Source organism: Festucalex cinctus, chromosome 2, assembly GCF_051991245.1.
Source record: "Festucalex cinctus isolate MCC-2025b chromosome 2, RoL_Fcin_1.0, whole genome shotgun sequence".
Classification (NCBI taxonomy): domain Eukaryota; kingdom Metazoa; phylum Chordata; class Actinopteri; order Syngnathiformes; family Syngnathidae; genus Festucalex; species Festucalex cinctus.
The window spans coordinates 11,586,399-11,613,081 of record NC_135412.1 but is presented as its reverse complement, the minus strand read 5'-3'; the positions used below and the strand labels follow the sequence as shown (position 1 = coordinate 11,613,081).

Here is a 26,683-nt window from a genome sequence, read left to right as displayed (position 1 = left end):
ATCAGGTGATCCATGATTGGCCGTGACCTACTTCCTCAGCACAGGGATGTCATCATCAGTCGACAGCAAGTAGAGAAAATACTTTTTAAAGGTATTAATTGTACATGAAAAATAATGAAGTTACCACATTAACAGGTGATGTCATCATCAGTCGACAGAAAGTAGAAAAATTACTTTTTAAAAGGTATTAATTTTACATGTAAAATAATGAAGTTCTTAAATTAAAGGGATACATTTTGCTTTTACTGCCATTTTTGGCATTCAAACATTAATATTTTGCCTATAATAAATTTGATATTTTCATTATTTTTCATGTACAATTAGTACCTTTTAAAAACACATTTTGCAACTTGCTGTCGACTGAAAATGGCATCACAAGGGCTCAGGTAACCAATCACAGCTCAGCTTGTGAATGTCACATGACCAAACCTAGAAAACAGGTGAGCTGTGATTGGTTACCTGAGCCCTTGTGATGTAATTTTCAGTCGACAGCAAGTTGCAAAATATGTTTTTAAAGGTACTATTTATACGTGAATAATAATAAAAGTATCAAATTAATTACAGACAAAATATTAACTATTTATGACTATAATGGGCTAAATAAGTGAAGTGTCCCTTTAATTATGGACAAAATATTAACTTTTCACTGCTGATAATTGTTCAGTGGATCAAGTATCCCTTTAACCCGAATATTGATGGCATAAAGACGTTATATATATGTCGTCAATTTGTCACAGTAAATGATATAAATACAATACAACTCATATTGACATTGGAATGTCTTTATACTAACAAGGCAGAAGACGACAGTTGTCTCTGCATAAAGCAAGTGTTTTTCATTTGTAAGTACAAATGCATCCGAAGCCTTAATTAAGCATCATCCTCTGCTGAATTGAACCTCTTGATGTTCCTTTCTTTGAACTCCTCTTGCTCCGTTATCGGCTCATTGCTCTCATGGGAGGAATCCTTTATCACGCTGTAGTACATGGGCACGTTGTACTCCATCGCCTGCTCTTTGTGACGACAGGTGCACTTGCAGAGCTTCTTGAACGCTGCTCTAAACTTCTGGGACATCAGGTTGTAAATGATGGGGTTGATGGCGCTGTTGGTGTAGATGCACATCCTGCAGAAGAGCAGGAACCACGTGTTGTGGTACGGAGGGTCAAAAAAGGAATTGACCACCACCAGCGTGCGGTAAGGCATCCAAAGTAGGGCGAAGAGGATGACCACGGCAGCCAGCATCTTTGTGATCTGTAGCAGTACACATAAAGAGGAAAGGCAGTAATACAGCTACTGTATATGTATGTTGCATGAATGTTAACATGCATGGTTGACCGGTCCACCAATATTAAAGAGATGTTGTACTCTAAATGCCATAACACAATTTAAACCATACATTTGAAAAGACTGAAAATAACCTGAAAATAAATCAATTAACTCATTCACTGCCTTTGACAAGTATACTTGTCAATTGTATTTTTTAGAGCGGTGCTAAATGGGGGCGAATCTGAGCATGCTCCACTGTAAATATCAAACTTGGAAACAACTTTACTGATGCCCAACCACCGGTAGATGACATCATTGCCCCATTTTATAGGAAATAAACACAGTTTCAGAGTCCATGGGAGAAATGGCTGTATTTTGGCAAACCTACATTTTTCTGCTGTCAATTATAAAAGAACGGGACGGGACAAAAAGTAGGGAGTCTATTCTGTTATTTGGTAGATTCGGTTTATATATAATTATTGAATGTAATATCACGTGAGTATTGGAAATGTAAAAATTTTCTATAATGACTGGCAGTGAATGAGTTAAAAATAAATAAATAAATTGGTGATTGTGCGCGTGGATGGTTATTCGTCTCTGTGTGCCCTGCGATTGGCTGGCAACCAGTCCAGGGTGTCCCCCGCCTACTGCCCAGAGCCAGCTGAGATAGGCGCCAGCACCTCCCGCGACCCTTGTGAGGAATAAGCGGTCAAGAAAATGGATGGATAAATAAATTGAAAGTTGGTTAGGATCAGATCAGGCCAGGATCACTGCTGTGATTTATGTTCCATGCACGCTGTTGTCATATTTATAAATGAAATACGATAACAACCACCGTGCATATCGCTCAGAATCGGGTTGCCTGCGCCTCAGTCAAATTCAATAAAATTGTGATAGACCACCTGCGCTTTCAGCCGGTCTAAATTTTAGTCCACTTTCAGCCACCAAATCATCAGGTGTGCTGAAGGCATGTAAAACAAAACACCCTTGTTGAACCACACCCTGCATGGCGCAGTGCCATCTGCCAAATTCCCAATCACACTAAACTAGGCTTAAGCGACACAAAAATCAAAATGTTCTAGTATAGGTGGGTTGCAATTACGTGATTCCGGCGGCGCGCAGAATTAAACTCGGGGTCGGGAAGTAGGGAACACCCATTGAAAATGATGGAAATTAAGCGACTATATGCAAAAGCGTTGGGTGAGCTTGGACATAGCTGACAGGCTCTAAAAATAATCAAATATGTCGGATATGATCCTTAGGAATCCTGTGGAAAAGAGATTTTTCCGAATTCGTGTCAGATTTGCCTGGTGTGAAGGCAATCGACATCGCGAACTACCTCGTCCTCCAGACATCGTACTACACCGCTAGCCAAATGAAGGTGTACAAAAGCCTGGAGGCTTACAACTATTTCGTGTGTGGTTGGGTCAGTGAACTCGGATCAAATGAAGCACTAAATGACCGCCGTCTTGTTTTTGTTCGGGTGAGTAAATGTGATTCAGAATCATTCTCTTTTCAACTCAAATGTACACAACGTTACCAGGGGCATCAGGCTACAAGCTAGCTGGCTAACTGTTACGTTACCTGCTATTTTGTACGTGTTGTTAGGTTAACCATTCTCAGATGTCTAACATATGTTGTGACCTTCCTGGAATAAGGACCTCAATTTAAGAACCACCTATATATGCCTATATCTATGAAAACAATCTCCTTGTTTTGGTAGTATAAAAGCCTGCGCCACCATTAGCTTACTTCTTGTGCTTCTCAGTTCAAGCTAGCAAGCAAGTTAGCAAAAGAGGAAGCCTATTTTGTATATTGTACTCAGTGTACTCATTCCCAGTATTGTACTCTACCTGCTTCCTGGCTGAGACCGCCCCTTTGTTGGTCTTCGTAGTGTTGCCGGAGCGACCTCGGTGAACGGAGCCTCTGGCGTTGAGATGCGAGGGCAGGGGGCTCATGAAGAGAATCCTAGCGATGAGGCCGTACAGCACGGTGGCCACCATGAGCGGGATCACATAGAACAACGTGAAATCCAGGAAGTAGATTGGCATGTAGAGGCTCCGGGAGACACGGTAGCCGCAGGTAACCACCACGGCATTGGTGTAGACGGTTTCATTGATGTCCACCAAAAAGAACCACATAACGCAGTAGAGCGATGTGAAGACCCACACGCCAGCGATGATTCTCTTGGCTCGCGACACAGTGCATAAAAACTGAGCTTTGATGGAGTGACAAATGGCGATGTATCGCTCGATGGTAAAGGCGGTGATGGAGCAGGAGGACACGTTGATGCCCAGGTACTGCAGGTAGGTGATACACAAGCATCCCGTGTAGCCGTATATCCAAAAGGCCACCACGTCGGAGATGTTAGGCAGGCCTGCGGTCAGAAGCACGATGAGGTCAGCTACCGCCAGACTAACGAGGTAGCAGTTGGTCGGGGTCACCATGTGCTTGGTCCGCAGCACCACCAAAACCACCATGACGTTTCCGGCAATCCCCACGCCGCAGATGAGAAGTGTCAGGAATATCGTTACCGCCTGCTCTTCTTGAGAGTTCTGAGGCATTCTGGTGATATTTGCAGCCTGGGTGACATTCTGAACATTGTCTGTGTTGTTCTGCATGTTGGAATACTGCAGCTTCACTTCTGTTGATCTTCAGTGGCACCATCAAGAATCCGAAAGACACACATTTCTGTTTGAAACAACAAAAACTTGTGTTCATGCTTTGTCTTTGGTTTCATATTTTCTGCTATATTTAATGTAAAGCAAAATCGATTTTGATGAGGACTACTGTATGTAGTAATCAATTATGAAGGTATAGTAGTAAGCTGTTTCTTATCATTTTTAGTTTTCCCCCTTAGTGTTCCTAAAACAGCACCCAATGACACATTTGGGCACCCGGTATGAGTCCCCGACTATGTAAAATCTTGTGTCCTCGTTTGCTTCAATTGCAGTTATCAACAGTACTGTAGTTCTTATAACTTGGCCGTTACAGGAAAACAAACAATAAACAAAAACTGAAATTGAAAAACATTATCATAAACAAAATAAAACAGGAGCACTTAAAAAAACATAACAACATAACATAACAAACTGAAAACTAACTAACTAACTAACTAACTAACTAACTAACTCTGTTTTCATCTTAGTCAATTTATTTCATACTTGAGAAGTGCATTCATTTTGAAAGTTGAACAGCTGTTAGCGAATTGTAGCTTACTTTATAACACAATACATTTTCCCCTATATTGCAATCTATGCGCCATAAATAAATAAATAAAACTAATACTAAAACTAATAAAACACAAAGGATTTTTAAATTAGAAAAAACTAAAACTAATACAAAACCACGAAAACCTAAACTAAAGCAAGCATAAAGCAAGCATTTTTGAAAATAATAAAAGCTGCTAAAAATACTCTTCAAAAAATATAATAGAAATAGAAATAATAGAAATAAAACTAATGCAATAAAAGATATATAACAAAATAACAAGCAACTACAAGTAAAATATACTCAACTCAACTTTATTTAAACTACCATATTATACCATACTTATAACTTAAGCGTTTAACTAGCTACTAGGTAGGCCTACACCTTTAAATTGTACCTTTCCTTGATGCCACAATTTACAAAATGGCTTAGTTTAAATTCCCAAGCTTCCTCCGGCCAAGAGGAGCCCCCGTTATAAGCCTGTTATTACTCTCAAGCTAGCTGCGCTCTCGCCTCTCATCGTGGTGTGCAAAGCCCGTTGACCACCCGTGGGATATATTCCAGCCAGCCGTGGCTTTAAGAGGATATATTTTCACGGCTCAAGCATGTGTTGAGTTGACGTAAGAAAGAAGCTGCACCCATGGCATTGGTTGTATGTATTTATATATTTTTATGATGATTTTAAAGCCTCTTTTTTGTTTTTTTTGTTTTTTTTCTATTAAGTGACTGTTTTTTGACATTCGAATTTGCACTTCTCTGTTTTGCATTAAAAGTACAAGACATTGATTTTGACTTTGAATATTTTTTTATACAAATTTAGTTTGGTTGCTGTGACAAAGTTATGGTCTTGAATCTAAGGGTTTTCTGTGGGGAGTGTGCAGTGCAAAACCTGCCTTGTGCTTTTGTGGATTATATATGATGAGACTATACATTCTTCCTCCAGTCTAAAAACGTACCCAATATTGTTTGCTGAAGACTTTTTCTCTATGTGTGAATATGAATGCCTGTTTACAGTTGTACTCATAAGTTTACCGTCAGATTTGTACGATGTGTACCATTGTTTAAAGAAAAGGGGAAAATAAGAGAATAGGCAAAACCCTTATTCTAATTTTGATGGGATTCGAATTAGACTGTAAGACATTTCAGAATAGCACAATCACTCAGCAAAAGTCATTAAATTACATGTAAAATTATGATGCTGTCAATTAAAAGTCACATTGGTCTTAAAATCTACTTTGATTGACCAAAATCAATTAAAACAGATTCAATAAAGGAAAATATGTCAAATATGGAGCAAAAATTTATCTTACCATCACTTGCAGTGGCAACGCTCAGTGAGATGTGGTGACAGTACTCAGGTAAAATCCAGCAAGACGAACAGATGTTGGCTTGGTCCTCTCTCTGCCACTCGCTCGCTGTTTTCCAGCGCACGCCTCCTTTGCACACTCTTACATCCACTTGTAATGTATTGCACGGCACAGCTACCAACTTAACAATCAATTCTGCCCTCATTCAAGCTCAGAGACATGGGAAACGTGTGGTCGTAGCTGTAACCATAGTTCCACGTACTGCAATTACTATAACAGAGCTGTAGTCGCCTGCATTTGAGCATTGCGCTAACCAAGACACGAACAGTTTATGTGTCTTGGTTAACATGCATGTTAAAATGCTGCTTAGGTATGAGTTTTAGGTTTGTTTTTCTTTTTGCTAGCAGATTTTTTGAAGGAAAAACGTGGAGAGAAAATTGTTTATTTTTGGAAGCAATTAAATAGGGCTGGGTATCGATTCTAAGTTCCTCAATCGATTCGATTTCCAGCCACAAGACTTCAGTTTGATTCGATTTTGATTTTTCCCGATTCGATTCACTTCAGTTCAATCCGATTTCGATTAATTATGGAACATCAATTCTTCTTAAGGACACGATTAAAAACTCCACAACTTAAGTTCCAAAGTATATTTTGCGGAGGCAGTAACTTGTCGTGTGATTTATTTTATTAAATTAATGGAAGCAACACATATAATTAGTTATAATCAGTTAAATGTTACACAAACATTGACATCAGCATGGATGAAATGAAAATATTTTCATAATTCTAATAACTTAAAATATTTTGAATTGTCTTAAAGTGCAATAAGTCAGTTCTTTTATAAATTTAAGAAAATCCTATTGAATTAATGTGAACAGTAAATTAAAAACAAAACAAAACAGTAAGATACAAAAAATTGACCTCTAAAATTCTACTTTTTTCAGAATTTATGGAAGAAAATAGATATTTAAATAATCGATCCATGGTTTTATGAATCAATATTGGGTTCGAAAAGGAAAAGCGATTATCGATTATTTGATTTTTCTTAATCCCTACAATTAGAGCTGCCCAATGCAGAAAATTGAATTTCGAATCACTGCTGCCACCTGTGGCCGAAAAATGAAACTGTACACTCCCTTCTCATGTACACAATGCGCACACGAGGGCGGGAAATTCGAACCTGAATCCAGTCTGGAAATGGAGGCTTGCAAAAGTACCCATTGTGAACAGCTAAGGTGTTAAGCTGCTAATTAGAAGACCTTTGAGTCATAAATGGTTAAATAAAAACGTCACTGTAAAAAAATATTTTTGGGCAAATTCCTCCATAGGGCATCTTTAATGTTTCTTTTTATCTTTTCACTTTCATTGTGAAATATAAATGTTTCTGTGAACACTATGAAATGTTTAGATCTCTTACACTTTTTTCAAAGCAGAGTTCCTGTTACATCATTATTGACAGCTGTTTTAGAGCATTTTGATTGGTCCTTTAATGCCTACAGAGTAGCAAAACACGACCCTCACTCCCCTGGACAAGCTCTACAAAAGCACGAGGCAGAACTGTGAAACATACATTTACATATGAATGGATGGGAGAAATAAAACAGGAAATAGATCAATCGTAATTTTTTGCTGTCATCTTTATTACAGATGAAGAATTCTTCGGCTGAAGATGTGGTCAAACATCACGCTTAAAATAGATTTTTTTTTTATTTTTTATTTTTTTTTAAATTCAGGTTGGACATCTTAAAATAATCTCCAAAAGCCACAAGGGATTTTGAAGAGAGAGCACATTGTTCTTTTTGACAGTGATAGAAATAGAACAGAGCATTATTTATGCCTTTAATGAATATTTATACAACTACAAAATATATTCCTTAGGTCAGGAGGTGCACAAGCTGTAGTGATGTATGGAATCATCCCAAAGCACCATAATGACATCTAGTGGAGCACTGAGCTAACAAACAAACTGGGATAATTTGAAGGACTCAAATAACAAAATGTGACCACATTTTAACCCAGTTGAAAAATCCACACAATATGGACCATTGTTTAGTGATCTACTGTTTCGTATGTTTATAAACCTATGAAAAAAAGTTAAAGTTGCATGAGACAAAGAATGTCATCTGCAGACAACCAAAACAGTCTCTTCTGGCGCCCCTCTCTCCTGCTTTGCTTGGCCTTTTGCGATCCAATAAGCCACTCTCCTCTCTTCCTGCTTTTTAAAGAAAGAGGCACAGATGTTCCGACGTAACCTTGCGGCGTACACCTCAAGGAACAACAGCAGGTAGCTCATCAGCCACAAACATCCTAGCAGCGTGCTCACGCCCGCGCTGGGAGCTGAACTCGTGGCGTCGCACATCGACGCTTCAGGGCTGAAGTTCCACTTGTACTCCTTGCGGAAGTCAGTCAGCTGCCGCGTGATGCACGATTGCGGGATGATGCAAAATGCTGGTGGAAACCATTGGACCTGGAAGATATATATCCATCCATTAATACTCATAAGGCCATAGAGTATGCATGCCTACAAGCGGCAAGATTAAAACTGCTGCTGTTTTGTTTCCATACATTTTAAATCACAATGAATTCAGACGTTCAGTTGAAATGAGATGACTCAAATGTAATAATCTGCACGCTACAACCAATGTATTGAAGACCTGTCGAATGGTGTCAATCAAAATTGTGTATTACTATCCTTGAAAATTAAAATAAAGTAATATTTTTGCTCCATTGGATCTCGATAGGCTATTACAAAGTCTACCTAATAATGTAGCTGCATTTGCTTTTTGTTTGTTATTTAAGACAGCTCAAAATCATTGCCAATGCCCTATTCATGAGGTTAATTTACAAAGTTTAAACCGCAATCATTTAATTAATCAGCAATGGACAAGACAAGCCTTAAACAAATTGTTTCCGAACCATTACTGAACCAAGGCATTACAAAAATCACTATCACCGGTCGCTATATATCACTATTAATATCACATTTCACATTATTAGCACTTTTGTTATCTCTCATTATCACTAATCATCAGAGATGGAGAATCCATGTCCACAAATTAAAATCCCTGCCACAACTGGCAGGTAAACAAGCTTATCTCCACCTTTTGAGTAGAAGCATCTGTGGCTAAGCCAAACTGTTTCAGGGATTTTACTTTCTGGACCTGGATTCTCCATTTCTGTTTTTCCCTTTTTTCCCCTTTGGCCACACCCCCTGGCTGATGTACGTGTAGTGTAGCGTTATTAATTTATGGGAGGCTACCGGTTTTGTTTAGCAAGTATTATTAGTATTATTATTAGTATTATTATTTTGTCCAGTGTCCAACTCCAAGCACTTATTAAGTTGCCTGCTATTTTGCCTTTGTTCTCTGCTTTAAAGCTGTTCGAGCCAGACACTTAATTCCTGTGTTAAACACGCGAGCCGTGTCAATCTTAGGTTAGCTTAGCATTAGCATAGCTTCTCCCTTCATTAGGAGGCGATGACTACTACTTTGGCAATGGGGTAGGCCTATATGCCACGGAAGAGACGGGACGTGATTTTGCAGTTTCAGTTTGTTTCCGGTCCGGGTTGCAAACGCGCAGCTGAGGGGCACAAAGTCAGAAGCACCAGTATTTTTAACGCAGCCCTCATGTCGCAAACCAAACCGGAAACAAACTGATGTGCAAAAACAGTCCCATCTCTTCCTTGGCATATACCCCATATGTTCAGCCACAGCAGTAGACGAAGCTTGTTGCTAGCTAGCTAGTTTAGCATAGGTAGCGTAGCTCAAACCCAAGCACCAATATAATATACCAGTATTTCTATTTAATGTAAATGTGAATGAGGAACAAAATGCACATTTTGCCGAACCACTTAATTCGAGCCTTGATGTCTTTGTTCATCTTGAGTGTGACATAAACTGCAATATGTATTTTTATAGGGTTTGACCATGTGTGGATTCTTACCTTGTAGCTGACATTGATGCTGGCAGACATGGGTGGAAAGTCCTGGAGCAATGGCAGAATGACTTGAACTGTATGATATACAATATAGTCCAAGACAGCTATTAAGGCTATTGCGGTGAAATATAAAGTCACCACCAGAAGTGATATGACACTGGGGGTACATTCCCCACAAGAGATTTGAAATCTTCTAAACATAGGTGCAAACCTTTTGGTGGTAGCGTGAGCTTCATTTTGTTGTAGCTGTTTAGAGATAGAGTTATCGAATTTAACGTATGTCAGATATGATTTCAGGTAGCGTGCAGATTCAAGAACCAGCAAAGCAACAAATACGGCTGCCAGAATGCGGTTGGATAGTAGTTTGTATTGTTTTATCGTGTTCCTCATATAGGAAAAGTTCATTTCAACTTGCCCAATCATCTTCGTAAACCTGCTTTTGACCTCGGACACATCCACATGTGTGAAGTGATCCAACATCCTCAAGTTGGTGACAATGCTCAGGTCCTCCTTCCTCACTTTAATGGCTTCATCGACTATTTCCTGCCTCGCTGTGTTTAAAAGCTCCGAAGAGTTCAACAAAGTCTTGGAGAAGCCCTCGGCGGTGCACTTTAGAGTGCGTACAACTGCACCGACATTCACGCTGATGTTCGGGATGACGTTCAACATCAGAATCATGACCGAGGCGGAGATGAGGAGCTTGCGGCCCTGCTTGGTGCAAACGGTGGGCAGAGTCATCGTCAGTACGCAGCGCAGAGGGTGACACAGGAACATGGTCGGCAGCATGGCCATGCTGTAGACTAGTGCTGTGTGAATGGATGCGTCGTGGTCGTATTGGAGCGTTTTGGAGAGCCAGTGGTGGAGCAGAGTGCCGGTGACAACAGTCAGAGTGAGACAAAGAGACATAAGGGTCCAGAGGTGTCGGCCCAGAGGCTTAGCTGAAGAGTAAACATCCCACAGGTAGAACACAAAGGACTTGACTGACTCCCTGCAGCATGCTGACCTGTTAATAAACACACGATACAGATATTTAGCACTGTCCAGCTCTACAGGCAAATGTCAGTTGGTCAATAGAGGGCGCAAGCGCGCTACCCAAACATTCATGGTGATCGCCACAGTAACTGTTCTTTCTTTGAAGACATAAGTGTACGGTACATAAAAATATTAATAATTAAATGAAAATGTTTCAGAATATCTGTTTTTAGATGTGCTGGATAAATAGTATGATAAGTAATGATAGGTAAGTAAAGTTGTGTTCATGTCTTGACTGATTTTGTGACGTAGGCCTACTTCCATTCTGGGTGTGCACAAATGGGTGTGACCCTTGTTCGGGTATTACTTAGTAACGTATTTCTCAATTGACACCCCCAACCCCCTCGTAACACGTAATCTAACACATTATTAAATACAAACTGATAATCAGATCAGTCATTTGTAAGGACTTGAGGGTGAGTCAAAATCAGAGGCAAGACCTTCTTCCAACTCACTCAAGCGGTAATTTATCTAGTAAAACAATGGAAATGTCCAAGCAGTCACTACATCAAACAGAGTAAATGAAAATAAAATGAATGTTCCACACAAACAACATAACAGGTAAGTTATGTATAACAAGGAAGCGATGATAATTTTCTGTGTACAGCATTCTCATTTGCTTGTTTTTTTTCAGCCGGCGACTGGTGCGGTTTCTCTTTCCGCGCTTCCTCAAAAACTTAAATGTCATTCTGGTAAGAGCGAGAATTCCCAAAGTGTCCATGAATAGTACGGTCGTACGTTCCTGTTATGTGCTAAGTTAGCATGCTATGATGCTAAGTTTGGAGATGCGGTACGTTAGCTTAGCAGCTGCTATACTGTAATTTATGTCCATAAGTAGGGCTCATATTTTGTTATTGTAGCCACTTTAAGTTGTGTCTCACAATCTTTCATGGTTAATGGACCTTATGGATATGCTGTAATATTATTCAAATGTCATGTCTGTTTTACCACGTAGTGTGTACATTGCGGACACGTATATTCAAAGGGCCATACATACGCCATGTGTGCCAAAGAGTCTTGTTTAAAATGGTCACGTTTTGGTTCTAAAAGTAGGTGGACTTTTGCGGAAGGGCATAACTTAACTTTGTGTACGGTCACATGAACTTCACAATAACAGTTTTCATGATATAGTATGTTGCGGCTTGCTAATCATCACCTGGTTTCAGGTTAATACGCAACAGAAATACTGTACGATAGTTGACTCTGGAATAACATCCATCTTATCCTCACGAGGGTTGTAAGCATGCTGGAGCCTATCCCAGCTGTCAATAGGCGGAGTAGCTACACACTGAACTGGTTACCAGCCATTCGCAGGGCACTCTGGAATAACAGTGCTTCACAAATGAAAACACTTCATATTCAGCCCTTTGCTCTTAACTGACATGAGCAAAAATATGATGAACTTTTGAGTGTGTATTAGAGGTGGCATTGGTTGCTAAGATACCAAAAAGCGACAATCATGCAAATTCTGATGATTAGGTGGAAGCCAGTGGAAGCACTCACAGATAGTTCACAAATCTTGCTTAGAAGATATTAAATCAGATTTTCTTTACACGATAAACACAGATTATTACAGTTCTTACCTGAAAGCCCGAATGATGCATTCGGTGGCAAACTTCATCGCTGGTATGACTTGTTGCATCTGAATGAAAAATTGCTTGGCAAAGTGTGAAAAAAAAAGAGGAAGTGGTATGAACACAGTCACAGTCATGATGTTGTTCCCACGCGGAATCAACAACTTTAAATGGAGGAAACTTGACATGGAATCATGTGACGTGCTCTCAAACACAATATGACAGCTGTATTCTCAAGTGTTAAGGTCAAGAAAATAACACCAATAGGGTGATCAAGTATAGATAATTAAATGTACAAAAGAAGGCCTACAATATATGTTCATAAACAGTCTTAAATTTGTTCATAGAAAGGTTCTTAAGGAAAAGATTGACAGTGTAGAATAAAAAAAAAAAATGACATGTACAAGTAAGAAACCATTTATTTTTATGAACAGGATTGTGAGGCCCTAATGAATAGAATACAAATAATTCAGTATTTCCGTTAAACACGCCTGATCTGTCACATAATGTCGATGATTGCAATTATAAACATACACATTCACTGAGTGAACCATGATTTGAATTTTGATTAAATCTCTCAATTTCAGTTCTATCTGACTTGTGTGCCTCAAGGTTTTGCACTGAGAACCTTTTGCAGCGACCCCCGCTAACACTAAGTAACCACAGTAGCCTTGTGCAAGTTAACCATTGCTACCAGCCATGTGACTCCAGACACTTTATAGCACACCAGACACGGGGGTCCTCATGCACGCGGTCTCAACAGAGGCCGGCAGGTCCAATTTGGTTGTTCGGTAACCGCAGTTTTTAAACTTTGATGCTGATGATGAGGACCAAAATCGATGACTTAACGTAAATATGTATGTACAAACAACGAAAAGTACATTTTATCATGTGTCCCCTTTAACTTAACGATTACCTTTTAGCATTTGCGTTGGCCCAGTGTGTTACCGTTAAGGAGCTTCAACTGCATCTGTATCAAATTTAAAATTATGATATCTGGTAAAGAATTTGCCATGAAACTATTAATTGACAGCAAGGCAAATGGGATGCTACACAAGATCAGAACATTTACACCACCCTCATTGTTGTCCATTATAGTTCTGGAAAGCCACAAAAACAGAAGGCTAGCTTCCCCCAATCAGCCACACTTTGCACTTTAGAAAGTAAAATAATAATAATGATAATAATAAGACCTTATGGCACATAGACTGTATGACACATTCTACATAGTGATCACAATAAACTGTAATCAGGTATTTCATGAATCAATGTTACTTTCTTTCCCCAACTCCTTTGTTATTTTTACATTTTTACACATTAATTAATTTAAAGTGACACAGATGTATAAGGAACTGGTTAGCCTGCAGGTTAAGTTTCAGTGACTTTAATCTATTGAACTGCTTAGTTTGCATATTGTTTAATTTACTGCATCATTCATGGCTCTAATGCTCCATTTGAGGATGGTCGGAAGTCGGATTTATCTGAGTTGGTTTCTCCCAGTTCCGACCTGAAAATGTTCGAGGCGAAAGTAAACAACAAAAATGGCGGATAGTGATAAATTCATTGTTTTTTATTTTGATCCTCAAAACTTATTTTGACCTCCAGCCTTCTTGTAATTTTGCTTCATTTATTGTTTTTAGCTTATTTCGTCACCATTTCACACAGTTTAGTAGTTCACTGAATAATTTCATCCAGGGAGATAGCAGCATACTGTCACGTACGTTGTGTTATGAGACGTTATGTCGAATATTTAAGCTATCTAGTTTTATACTCGAGTAAATTGTGTTTTACCATTCACGGTATGTTTCCAAAGGGGTCGCCGAGTGATGTCATATTGTACAAGTAGTCCGCCGGTAAAGTCAAAGTTTTTTTTTTCCAACTTCGCAAGTGGGATTTCCAAGTTCAAGGAGACGTTCCCGTACACACTTCCTGGTTTGAAGTTGGAAAAGTCCGACTTCCGACCAATCTCGAATGCAGCATAAGACCGTTGAAATATTTTTGGGGGAAGATGATGTAGTCGTTTGCTTTTGTGAAGTATTAAGTATTTTGTGAATATTAAGTATGAAGTATTAGCCTTTTGTGTTGTTGTGGACTCAAGGCAAACAATGGGCATAAATGGCAGAGACAACGTGTCTGTCTGTACCATTTTAATCAATGAAATTGTCATAAAGTAGCAATTTTTGTAGCAATTTGATTTATGATTGAACATGATTTTTGGACATTTTGTGTTTGTGCCCAACTGTATGTGGTAGCAATTTAAATTCGAACAGCTACTAACTTGAACAATGTGATATAGTAAGGTTCAATGTTTTTGCAATGCATTTAACAGTGCTGTAATATATTGCAGTAAATGAATATTAGTTCATGTTAAAAGTATTTCGTATTTCACAGTTTTACATAATCCTGATTGTTTGTGTCAAAATCGTATTGAATTGTTTTACATTTCAAACGCATATTGTGCATCCCTTGAAAAATTTGTTCTTTATACATAAAGGGTAACATAAATACTTGGGGGGTCCTGAGGGAGGGGATGCGTGAAAGGGTTCACTACAAAAGGTAACAGTTGATCATTAGAGGGTTTCCTTCCAAATGATTTTTTTTTGTCTCTGTTTAGTGTTTAATCCAGATGTGTGATCAGAGAGTAGCATTTAGCGTGTGGGCAGCAGACTGGTTGAGAGGGCGAGCCCAGTCAGGATAGGTGTCCAGGTTAAACATGGCCTGGCCCCATGTGTTCATGGCGAGCGTGACTGAGAGGAGACCCAGGATGTTCATGACAAAGCCCGTTTTGACCTAGGATGGCACACGACAGATAATGAACAACAAGCGACAGTTGTGACGTTCAAAAACAGTAGCCGGAATCTCACCATGTCTTTGACCATGAGGTGACCGGAAGCAAACGCGATGGAGTTGGGTGGCGTGGACACAGGCAGCATGAATGCGTATGAACTCCCGATTGTTGCAGGGATCATGAAGTACAGTGGGTTCACAGACACATGAAAGGCCTACAAAAACACGGCAAAATATGTCATGAAAATATTTTGTATCAGGGTGAGAAATTGGAGAGTTGTTGTGAACACATTAGGCTTGAAGGCATGAACAGAAAATATACAATGTGGAGCTTAGCTTACGTACTTTACAAAAACATAATGACATCATTAAATAAAATGAAACTTAATTACCTGCAAGCCTAATGAGGATAAGCAGTACAGAAATTGGATGGATGGCTAAATTTAATTAAACAGATTTCGTCAGACTGCCTCAATTAAATGCTTCTCCTTCTGGTGTGCCTGCATTGGCCACCTGCCGGCAGCTATACAACATTCATTCATCATGATGTTATGAATCCCACTTGACTTCTAGGCAATCCTTGCCTTTTTGCAGCAGCCAATCATTGTAGCAGGGCATGTCTTGCCTCAAACTCAAGTGGAATTATTAATAATGTTCCAGCTCCTCTTGAGTTCATCAGTATGGCACTAACAAAAGTCGTTCTATGCAGAAGATAAAGCATATATGACTGTGAATAGTCAACACGGCTAATTAGCATTAATCAAGTGGGCCTTCTAATAGTTTTATAAGAGTACTTCTAATAGCAGTGTTTGGCTGTTAAACGGTGTAATTCTCTTTGTTAATATTTAGTTTGGCAGTAAACAAATGTCCTCGAAGCAGTGCAGCCTATATGAAACGTTTAGAAAAAACATAAATTACTGGGAATAAATTAATCAAGTAAAAGAATTTAGCTTGCAAATTTAGGTCCATCACTTTGTATAATACATTCTGCTAGGACAAATTTACAAGTTTAATTATTAATTCTTTTTTAAATTGCAAAACGATGAGTGATGTAAAAGTATACTTAGCTTTACTATAAAATAAAAGAATGAAGAGTGCTATTTAATTTCAATGCCAGAAAATTATTATCAATAATAATAATAATAATAATAATAATAATAATAATAATAATAATAATAGGTGTATTTTATCATGTAGTTATTTAAAAATTATAATGATCTATTTATTTATTATGCACAAAACTGTAAGGCACGGGGCACTATTTCTAATAAAATGACATACAGTAAAACTATAATCCACCGACAACATAACTGGAATGTAAAACACCACAATACTAATCTAGCGTGACACTTTCTGGGTGCCTGTATGTTCGCTTTACTTTCTGTAAACAATCTTGAGTGGCCTTTTGCAAAGTACAAAGGAGCCAGATAATGATTAGAGACAATAGGGGTTAATAACTAACTGAGTACAAACAATCATGTCTGTTGCAACACAAAAAAAAGTGTCTTTTCAGTTTTGTTTTTGTTTGTTTTGTGTTTCCCCCCAAACGTCAAGGGGAGTCACACAAAAACATCATTTGCTTCCTCTGCTCCATCGTGAAAACAGTCCGACATAATAAGTAATATGTTACTGTATTCCAATTTTAGCATTTTAGTTGGCGAATTCTGTCATATTATGCATACACATAAACAACAGTCCTTGGTGTCACACTTAAATCCTGTCGATGTCAGTAGCAATCTTTCAAACTGTTTCATGACTGCCAAAACAAATCAAGAACAAGACTGGGTATGCTAATGCTATATAGGGTAGGTAATGCTAATGCTAAAAACAATGCTAACAACAATCTTAACTATGTGTGGTCTCATTTCTGCCTGAGACACAAGCGTATAATAGACATTGTTTGACAATAATTCCCTTATAAAACATGAAAAAAATAAAATAAAATAAATAAATACAAACAAAACTTAATATGTGATAAAAATGAAAGCGAGCAGAAGATCAAATGGTTGTGCTACGTAGCATTGTGATTTGCCAATTAATTTGCGTTTACTGGGAGTAAAAGGTTCCTACACAGAAAAAAATGCTTGCTTTTGTTCTGTGTAAATATTTTTTTATTTTATTTTTTGCTTTAGTATTAAGGCTTGTGACTGCAGCTTTAACTGCCTATTCAGGATCACAACAAATAGCCCACTCAAGTGCAAGGCAAGCGCAACTTTGTGTATTAAAGATGAACTTACCAGTTCAGCAATAATAGGTAAAAATATGATAATGGTGGCGGTGTTGCTAGCAAACTCCGTAAAACAGGCCACAAAGGCTGTAATTAAAATCATGGCCACAGCAGGCGGGACCTTGGCCAAAGGCTGGAGGTGGCCTCCGATCCAAGAGGCCAGTCCAGACTCCTGCCGAAAAGCACAAGAGGTAAAAGGTCAAGTCACAACATAACAACACACTGTCGAGAATGAAACCAAACAATGTGGTGCAGAAGAGATGACGAGAGGATTATAGAACAATAGTCAGACACATTAGAATGCAGAATGTGAATTTGAGAGAACAGTTTTACCTCACATGCTTGAGCCATGGCAAAGCCGCCTCCGAGCAACAGAATGATATTCCAAGGAACAGCCTCCTGGGCTTTCTTCCATGACAGGAGAGGAACGTACGGCGCATTTGAAGCTGAGGGAACATTCAAGAACCTTGTTTGAAATGGAGAATGTTTTGTTTGCCTTCTTCCGCTTGTATCCAGCTGTCCATTTGTCCAGCTGAGCATAAAAAAACAATCAAGCTCATGCACGTGTCCCAAACAGGCACACGGCATGTGCATGTAAATGTGCTAGTGCCACAACAAAGAGCTTTGAGAGATTATCGTGATCGGTGAAACAGAGGTCCAGACGACCAAAGCACTCGCTCTCTAATCTACATTATGAACATTCCTTAGCTTACTTGTGATATTTTGCAACAGCTTCAGACAGCAGCTAATTACGGAGGAAGGTCCAACGCAATCCATTTTGGGTTACTGGTCCACCTCCGATTTGTTTGTATTAAAAAGCAAGTAAACAATGAATTATTCTGTTCGAGGGTCAAACTGTTGCAATGTCGAAAACATTGAAGAACTGTTTAGCTAACATTTTAGCTTTCTCAATTGACACTCAAGACGAAAGAGATGGTGAAGGGAGAGATCATGTTGTTATTTTTTTTTATGTTGTTATTTTTGTCAGCGTGACAGTAGTACTTTTGTAAACTAATCTATAAAAATAAATTAATATGAAAATAAATCGTTCCTCGTTATCTTGTCAAAATGAGCTAAATGTGATGACGAAAGTTTCAGAGAAGCAAGATATTTCTCACCATTGGCCTACTTTAAGAGAATTGTTCAATGCTACAAGAATAATTGGTGGTGAATGTGTTAGCTTGTGCTAGCCTAAAAAAACACACCAGCTAATCAACTAATCTGAAAAAAAAACACAACTTCAAGTAAGGTACACCTTCTAGTTTTTATTCTTGGCTAATTGAGCATTTTTATAAGTCAGTTAACGACATTAGCAAAGGAAACACATTGTTGTTGTTTTTTGATAGCATAAAAGTTGAGCCAACGAAAGCTAACCGTCTACTTTTGAGCATAATTACATGTCAAAGTTTGTACTTTAAAAAACAAAAAAACAAAACGTTGACTCCATTTCAAAAGGTTGAATCAGTCCAGGAGAGGCTTCCCCCCCCCCTTTAATTTAACAAGATATTACACTTTTAAGTAGCTACAGAGTTAGAGCACTTTTACCACCTGTGTCTGAGTGGATCATTCTGGTGGCCACAAGCTGTTTTCTTTTTACTGTATGAGTCCTGATTTGGATATAATTAATTACCCAGTATAGTAGACATTAGTTCGGCAACCCATACTATGTCAATTTTACATGTACAGTAACTGTACACAAGTCGATCTATTTTTGGCTGTTAAAATGGCTGACCAGTGGGTGGCAGTGTCGGTGATTTCTCACAAGCATCCACTAAAGTGACTCCTCCGATCAGCAATACAAAATAAAACAGCTTTTGAAAAACTTCCCAATTCGATGGTAGTGTGGTTTGACATTTTGCAAAAATGTTAAAATATGTACCAAATTAAAAGCACTCCTCCGTGATTTTGTTATATTTCATGCATGAAACTGCTAAAAATGTGAGCCTCTCAAAAAGGTTTGCCAACATGGCCATATGGGGACTAGCGCACTGACCTTTAGGGTCCAACCACCAGCTAAGAGAAGGTTTCTGCGAGGGGAAGAAAAATAATAAGGACGCAATGATCACACCGGTGACTGCGTCTGACACATATCTGCGGAGGAGGAAGCAGAAAGTCACATGCGATTAAAACGGTAGTATGACAAATGCCAAACGATAGTTTTCTTACCCCTTTTTGAAAAACACAGACCAGCCGGTGACAAATTTGGGATCCCTTGTGAACAAGAGAATGGCGTACAAGACAAAGAAGAACGAGATGGACCTCTCTGCAAAACTGCAATGGAGCAAAGTCTATTGAACCCGTTGCCTTCCATAGACAATTTCCCACTTTATCAATTTAGCTTGAAGACATACATGGGTCCTCACTTTAAAGGCCCAAGTTTTCTGTAATCCTCTTCAATGAGAACCCGAGCCTGGGCCTCTTCTTGTGATCTTTGGTCCCTTTTCTTGAAGCACAAGCTGCAGAAAGCAAAATGATTCAAAGAGTTAATGAAAAACGAAGCAAGATCATTCATACGCATTCAAACAAGCTGGAACGTGACTGTGGATTGACTGCGGAGCAAAACAGTGACATCCCGGCTGATGTCATGGAAAAGGCTCCATGTAGAGGTCAATATAAGCAAGGTACAGGCAGCTCCTTACTTGTATCAACTGTAAACTTTTTCACAATATTTGGAGTGATAGAAAAACATTTCTTCACACTTCTAAAATGTATGTATGCTATTCTGTCCCTCCTTATTGTCTCTCTCTGATATCATAGGATTACAAAACAGATAAAATATGATATGACTGGTGGACTCCAGTTGCGTCAAAGGGAAACATGGCTATCTGTTCACATTTATGTGGCTGCATATAGAAAAATAGTTAGACACCTAGTTGTATTTGAACTGTCGCCTTGCATGCAAGTTTTTATTGGTGCTGTCAAAGTTAAAGTGTTCATTAATTAACAACAAAAATTATCACATTAATCATGCATTAATGCAGATGAATCAAACTATTAATTCTGACCGCGGACGATCGTTTAGCTGACAGCGGATGGTTACATTAAAAGTAGCTCAGGTTGTGTTTGAGCAATAAACATAACTACATGCATTTAATAAATGTTTGCGTATGACATTCAGAATATTTGTTCATGTCAAAATATCGTGGTTATTTTTTTCCATTTTAAATTTTGCAAGTAATTAGCTGATAAGAAAAAGAGGAGGATGAACGTGTGCAGTGGATCAAAACATGTTGAAGACGTCCTCACAACTAGGGATGTCACGATAATGGCAATATCGTGATATCGTGATATTAAAACTGCCCTAATATCGTCGTCGTCATATTCACAATATTTAAAAGGAACACGTCTGTTAAAAAAAATCAGGTTGATTTCCATTTGTGCAGTTCTTGTACGCTCTAGTGGCTATTTTATTAGTGCAATTTAATTTTCATTAGGGATGTTTTGGCCTTCTGTGTTTAAAATCTATGCTAATTGTCAGATGAAGGGGAACCTAATTTGCTTGTGAAGCGATCAGTGTGTGCTTGCATTAGCAAGTAAGAGTCTCACTGTTATTAGAGATTTTAGGTGGTTTATATGCATTGCTGTTATGTACAAAGTATTAGTATTAGTATGAGCTCTTTTTCATTTTTTTATTTTACAATATTGTGGTCTTTTTTTAATATCGCCAACGCCCCCATAATATTGTGATAATTATCGTATCGTGACCTTCATATCATGATAATATTGTATCGTGATGTTTGGATATCGTATCCTATTCATAACATTAACTAAAAAGCATTTTAATGAAGCGATTAATCGTGATTAATCAAAATTCTAAGATGTGATTAATCTGTTTAAAGAATGTAATCGTTTGACAGCTCTAGTTTTTATTAAATTGCATCTCTCATTTCTCTCAAAGTGCTTGTACTTTCTTTTCTATTAAGGGTTGAATTTTTTTCAGTGACAATGATTGACTCCCGAAAGTATGTTTGATCTCAGGTCCATTCAGTCAAAGCTCCGAAAGAGGGATACGTGAGCTGGTTCGGCAGGAGCAGCAGGTTGGCGCATAATTACTGATGAGAAACAATGTCTGTGGTGTCAATAGACATATCTCATGAAAGACAAAAAAGTGATGCAATGTCTATTGTGATGCAATACGTAATGGAAACTCATTTACCGTGTGTTCAAGCCTCCATGGAGGAATGCGATCCATATCCAACCCAGAAGAAGGAAGACGAACATTAGGGGGAACGCAAATGCAAACCAAGAGCCAAAATTGATGAGATCACACTCTGGGAAATAGCTGCAAAAAAATAAAACAATTTAAAAAAAAAAAAAAAAGCATGTCTTTACGAGCAAGCTAAAATCCGTATTACTTTTTGAGCTGTCCAATCAGGATGAGGTTCGGTGCAGTTCCAGTCAGCGTGGCGGTTCCTCCAATACTGGCCGCATAAGGAATGCAGATGAGGAAACCTTTCCACACTCTCATCCGATGCTCCGACTCGGATCGGATCTCTTCGGCAGTCCTCATGTCATTCTGCTCTGCTGCGTCCAACCTTTAGACACGCTGCATTTTTACGATTGCAATCTCACAGGACATTGAAATGAGCAATGACATAAAACTAAATAGTGAAATAATTTCACTTCTTCTGTGTTTCAGTCCCTGCTCAGTCAAAACGCTATCAAACATGAAACCTCAACTCCTTACTCACCCCATCAGAATGGGACTGCAGAAAGAGCATGGAGGACTGAAATGGCACGATGTATGTTAATTGAGAGCGAACTACCAAAAGAGTTGTGAGCATTTGCAGTACAAACGGCTGCTAAAATCATAAGTCGATGCTAAACGTCTACAACAAACGCCATATTTTGTGTTAACTGAGAAGAAACCTGACAAGTCTGGTACTGAATGTTTTGCCTACAAATATGACAAGAAAAAGTTAGACACACGCTGTGAAAAGGGAATATTTGTTGGCTAGGATAAAAATAGTCATGCGTATTTAATCTTTTATCCAAACACGGGTAAAGTACAGAGAAACAGGCTGGTGAAGTTTGTCACAAAGAACACAAATGAATGTGATACTAAGAGAAAGAGAAGGAGATGCGGTTGAAGGAGATGGATTTTTGCCATTAAAAGAAAACTGCATATTTGCATACCTCTATAGATTGTGAAATGTATATGGAGCAGGCTGAAGGGTTTGAGGTGAAGTCGAAACCAGGAAAGAAATTGGTGTGTAGACTCAATAAATACCTGTATGGCTTGAAACAGTCGGGACAGAATTGGAATAAAGTTAGGGGTGCCAGGTGATTAAAAATTTTAATTATAATTAATCGCATGACTTCAATAGTTTTAAATTTTCTTTTTTTTTTATATCGGTTCTAAATTTACAATAAAATGAACAATAAAATATTTTTTTTTAAGTTTTCATACTCTTAACATAAAAGTGGAAAAAATGTTAATCTAATATAAATAGGGTTGCATCATTTATTCATTGACACAATATTTTCACAATTCATAACATTAAATTAAAATTAAAAAGATGAACTGTACTAAAAAAAAAACCGAGTGTGTTATTGATTTCTGTTGGTCATTTTTCTGCCACTAGATGGCATAATTACATTTGTAAGATGTTGGTGACAGCTCAGTGTATTTTTCTTTTCATATTAAGAGCTATTAGCAATTGTCTGGCAACCAGTTCAGGGTGTAACCCGCCTACTGCCCGATGCCGGCTGGGATAGGCTCCAGCACTCCCGTGACCCTTGTGAGGAGTAAACGGTTAAGAAAATGGATGGATGGATGGATGGATGGATGGATGGATGGATGGATGGATGGATGGATGGATGGATTATGTGTTTTCAGGATATGATGCTTTGTGTTGTAACCAGGTCAATTTAATTTATCCATCCATCCATACATCCATTTTGATTTGGTGCGGCATGAAATTTTTCAAAATTGGCTGGGAAAAAAACAGTGTAGTAACATATAGTGAAGAAAAACATTGTTCTTCTTACCCCTCAAGTGATAGTATTTGTTTCTCTGAGGCCACTGAGGGCAGTGAATGCATCTTAGTAGACTGACCTGAAAGAAAGCAGAGATGGGAATTTACATAAAAGCGGACATTAAACAAATGTTGTGGTTTTTATATAGTTATTTTGACTTGTAAATCTGGAAATCAATTACTACTTGAATATCAACTTTGTACGAGCACCACCTGTATGACGTAAGTCTGCTTCAGATAGGGGGAGTGGCTGTGGGTGGAGGATTGTGTGACTCCAGGGAACTTTTTTTTTTCTTTTTTTTTCATACTATAATAAAGTGTAATTTCACATCCATACCGGAGGTGACAGGTGCTTTCATTTTCAGAGAGTGCGCGAGAATTAGAAGCACCTCTGCAGAGACATACTTATTACAGCAATTTTATAGACAAATGATATTCTTTATAGTCGTGGCAGAGAGTTGGGGAGGGAGCGCAAAATATTTTCAACCTCTTGAGGCAGCATAACAAAAAATATTTTGCGTATATTGCTGTGCAGTGCTGCAATTGGCTGGCAACCAGTCCAGGGTGTACCCCGCCTATTGTCCAAAGTCAGCTGAGATAGGCTCCAGCACCCTCCACGACCCTTGTGAGGAATAAGCAGTCAAGAAAATGGATGGATGGATGGATGGATGGATGGATGGATGGATGGATGGATGGATGCTGTGCTGTGCGGTGTAGAAATTTACGATTACCATAATCCTGAAACAACAATTGTAAATTGTAAGCAAGCTGCGAAGCCACAATTAATCAGTAACCTATGGACTAGATAATGGTACGTTAACGATAACATTAAGGTTGTGTCTCAAGCCACGTGATGAGTGATTGGTCAATATTTTTGCCTGCTTGGTTTGGCTTCTGAGGATTTCGAGAAAAATGTGAAATTTCCCAAATTGTGACTGCTGAGGTTTCGGCCCGACACCAGCAACATATAAAATACACATTACATACATAACATCATCAATCATTCAACCAACCATTGACGGCGTCGCCGTCACAATCCTCTATTGGCTTGCATTTTTTTTTTAGGCTCTCCAGATCACCAAAGAGAGTCTCCAGGATGGCGTTGGCGATGGGGAGCATCATGGCTGTTGTGGCCGTGTTGCTCAGCCACATGGACAGGAAGGCAGAGGTCATCATCATGCCCAGTATGAGCCTATAGAAATGTGGAAAAGAGAGAGGGGGCGGGGGGCGGAATGGGGGGAATTTTAACAACAAATTAAGTAACTCATTCACTCGCAGCCATTTTTACTGAAGCAACCCCCTTCGCTCCCGGCTGTTTTACTGGATTTTGACTGATTTTGCAAGGCCCACTGAATATTCTGTTCTATAAAAACACAGAACATACCAAAAGAAAGATTAGAGTCTCTTCTTTTATCAGGGGAAAAAAAATGTATATTTGTTTACATTTTGTAGCAATTAGCATTAGAATATAGATAACTTTCATCATTATTCACGAATGTGTTTGAAACAGTGGGGAACGAGCTTTTTGCAACATGGCCCTGGTTGATCTCTTATACTCTGCTGGCACCTGCTGGCCGTTTTTGTAATAACTACCATTGCTTCAAGCATTCTTGTCAGTTCAGTGGCTGTATCAAAGCCTTCTGTATGCTCAAGCATTAATAAAAAAATAAATAAAAAAATAAAAAAAACGCATTAAAAAACATATAAATACGTCTTTGGGAGCATGGTAACATTTAAAATGGAACATATTTATACATTTTTGGGAGCAAATGAGTTAAATGCTTTTCCACTAGATGGTAGACGCTTTTATTTACAGCAGAATAGCCTTAATGATCTCTTACTAGTGATGGCAATTACTAAATGGTCAATAACAGTAACCAGTAGACTGGATTTTCTTACCATGCTGGTTTTACTCCTGCAATGGTGAGGACCTTGAGCGCTATCCTGCGATGGAGACCCCACTCCTCAATGGACGACGCCATCACCAGGCCGCTTAAGAAGAGAAAGTTGGTTTCCATGAAGTATTGAGGACAGAGTATTTTGGACGAAATGATCCCCAGAGTTGGAAATAGGCAGATAGGTAGCAAGGCGGTGACGGCCAGCGGGAGCGCTTCCGAGCACCAAAACGTTGCCATGAGCACCACCACATAAAGACATCGTCCTTCCTAAACACAAGACAAGATGACTAAACTTGGGATGCATAAAATGCTGGTTAAAAATGAGTTGTTTGTCAGCAAGCAAAAAGTGTAGTGTGCTCTTCACTCACTCACCTTTTCAGGCAAGGTCAGAAGTAAAGGCGAAAAGAGGAGTGGCGAGATCAGCAGCACCAGCACTTTGTGAACGCACCACAACTTCTTGGTCACAACAGACATTTTCATCTCCATGTGTTGAAGTTTGCTCCCGAGTGGCAGAGAGGAAGCTGGCAGGCAGCGCTTTAAAGCCTCCGCGACCGTGCAGAGAAGATTAACCACATGCTTGGCTACAGGTTAACTCCTCGTACGGAGGTGTCAAATAGTTAAGCAGGACACTCCGGTTTCCCAAAGTAGGCCTCTCCCACTTCGAGTGGAGGAGTGCATCTTTTGAGCCCCTGACGTGCAAAAAGATTCACACTCATGCTGAGAGAGCAGCTGCGGCCTGAGATTCAACAACATAGGGCTGCAAAAACAAAAACTATTTACAGTAAAATTCTTACTTTTATTGACAAGTTGATATGACCTATTGATCATTTTATGATTTTTTTTAATACAAAGAAAAGCAGGGAAAAAATTAAGAAAAAAAAAGAAGAAAATACTGGGCTGTCCCCAAAACCGTTACCGGTATTTGTATTATGACTTTGTTACTTTAAAAAAAATATATATATTAGTAACATTATCAAATAGAAAGTAAATAATAGTATTGCACCATAATTAATTGATTGATTACAACAACTTCTGGTATGTGCACAATTGACCACTGGGGGCAGTACAATGCAAACATGCAGACACGAAGAAGAGTTTCACAACCCCTGTAAGTGATTCCGTAAGTTGCAGTAATATTTTCTTTTTTTGAGAAAGGATGAAGAAAATATGCTTTTGAGTACTGTTATTATGGGTGTAACAAAAACCAGTTTTAACTGGAAAGTCTTTTTTGTTTGTTTGTTTGTTTGTTGTTGCTGTTTTTTTTTATTTTTTAAGATGTGGGTGTAGCTAATTGAACTGAATCAAATCGTTCCACTTTGAAATCGAACCGTCTTTTTTTTTTGGGTGAGATATATTTTAGAAGGAAATGCCACATTTACACTACTGTATTAACAAGTGGATTTAAATGAATGTAGAATGACAAAAAAAAAAAGTAATTGCACCATAACCTCTCCAACTGAGCCGTACC

General features: G+C 38.6%; 3 protein-coding genes across 3 annotated transcripts; all 3 read right to left on the bottom strand.

Moving 5' to 3' along the window:
- Positions 1-544: 544 nt before the first annotated feature.
- On the bottom strand, positions 545-5,920 carry LOC144014942 (thyrotropin-releasing hormone receptor). The gene is made up of 3 exons (XM_077515239.1): positions 5,787-5,920; positions 3,120-3,957; positions 545-1,251 (listed from the first exon to the last, which is right to left on the bottom strand). Exons 2-3 carry the CDS (start codon positions 3,885-3,887, stop codon positions 871-873), a joined length of 1,149 nt encoding a protein of 382 aa, XP_077371365.1. The 5' UTR covers positions 3,888-3,957; positions 5,787-5,920; the 3' UTR covers positions 545-870.
- A 1,588-nt stretch (positions 5,921-7,508) lies between these two features.
- On the bottom strand, positions 7,509-12,393 carry ocstamp (osteoclast stimulatory transmembrane protein). Its single transcript, XM_077515238.1, has 3 exons — positions 12,335-12,393; positions 9,726-10,722; positions 7,509-8,250 (listed from the first exon to the last, which is right to left on the bottom strand). Exons 1-3 carry the CDS (start codon positions 12,391-12,393, stop codon positions 7,903-7,905), a joined length of 1,404 nt encoding a protein of 467 aa, XP_077371364.1. The 3' UTR covers positions 7,509-7,902.
- Positions 12,394-12,767: 374 nt separating this feature from the next.
- On the bottom strand, positions 12,768-25,799 carry slc13a3 (solute carrier family 13 member 3). Its single transcript, XM_077512877.1, has 13 exons — positions 25,588-25,799; positions 25,217-25,482; positions 24,331-24,509; positions 23,331-23,397; positions 21,695-21,874; positions 21,496-21,621; positions 19,703-19,795; positions 19,506-19,610; positions 19,333-19,430; positions 17,673-17,785; positions 17,350-17,511; positions 15,190-15,327; positions 12,768-15,115 (listed from the first exon to the last, which is right to left on the bottom strand). Exons 1-13 carry the CDS (start codon positions 25,699-25,701, stop codon positions 14,960-14,962), a joined length of 1,797 nt encoding a protein of 598 aa, XP_077369003.1. The 5' UTR covers positions 25,702-25,799; the 3' UTR covers positions 12,768-14,959.
- Between the last annotated feature and the right edge of the window lie 884 nt (positions 25,800-26,683).

Coding starts and splice junctions, on each gene's coding strand:
- LOC144014942 (XM_077515239.1), bottom strand. CDS start 3,887: ATGCAGAACAACACAGACAATGTTCAGAATGTCACCCAGGCTGCAAAT. Junction 1,252..3,119: donor CGGTCTCAGCCAGGAAGCAG/GTAGAGTACAAT, acceptor GTACTGCTACAG/ATCACAAAGATGCTGGCTGC.
- ocstamp (XM_077515238.1), bottom strand. CDS start 12,393: ATGCAACAAGTCATACCAGCGATGAAGTTTGCCACCGAATGCATCATT. Junction 10,723..12,334: donor TGCATCATTCGGGCTTTCAG/GTAAGAACTGTA, acceptor GTTTATTAACAG/GTCAGCATGCTGCAGGGAGT. Junction 8,251..9,725: donor GCATCAATGTCAGCTACAAG/GTAAGAATCCAC, acceptor TATATCTTCCAG/GTCCAATGGTTTCCACCAGC.
- slc13a3 (XM_077512877.1), bottom strand. CDS start 25,701: ATGGAGATGAAAATGTCTGTTGTGACCAAGAAGTTGTGGTGCGTTCAC. Junction 19,431..19,505: donor TCTGTGTTTTTCAAAAAGGG/GTAAGAAAACTA, acceptor CCTCCTCCGCAG/ATATGTGTCAGACGCAGTCA. Junction 15,116..15,189: donor ACCTCATGGTCAAAGACATG/GTGAGATTCCGG, acceptor GTGCCATCCTAG/GTCAAAACGGGCTTTGTCAT.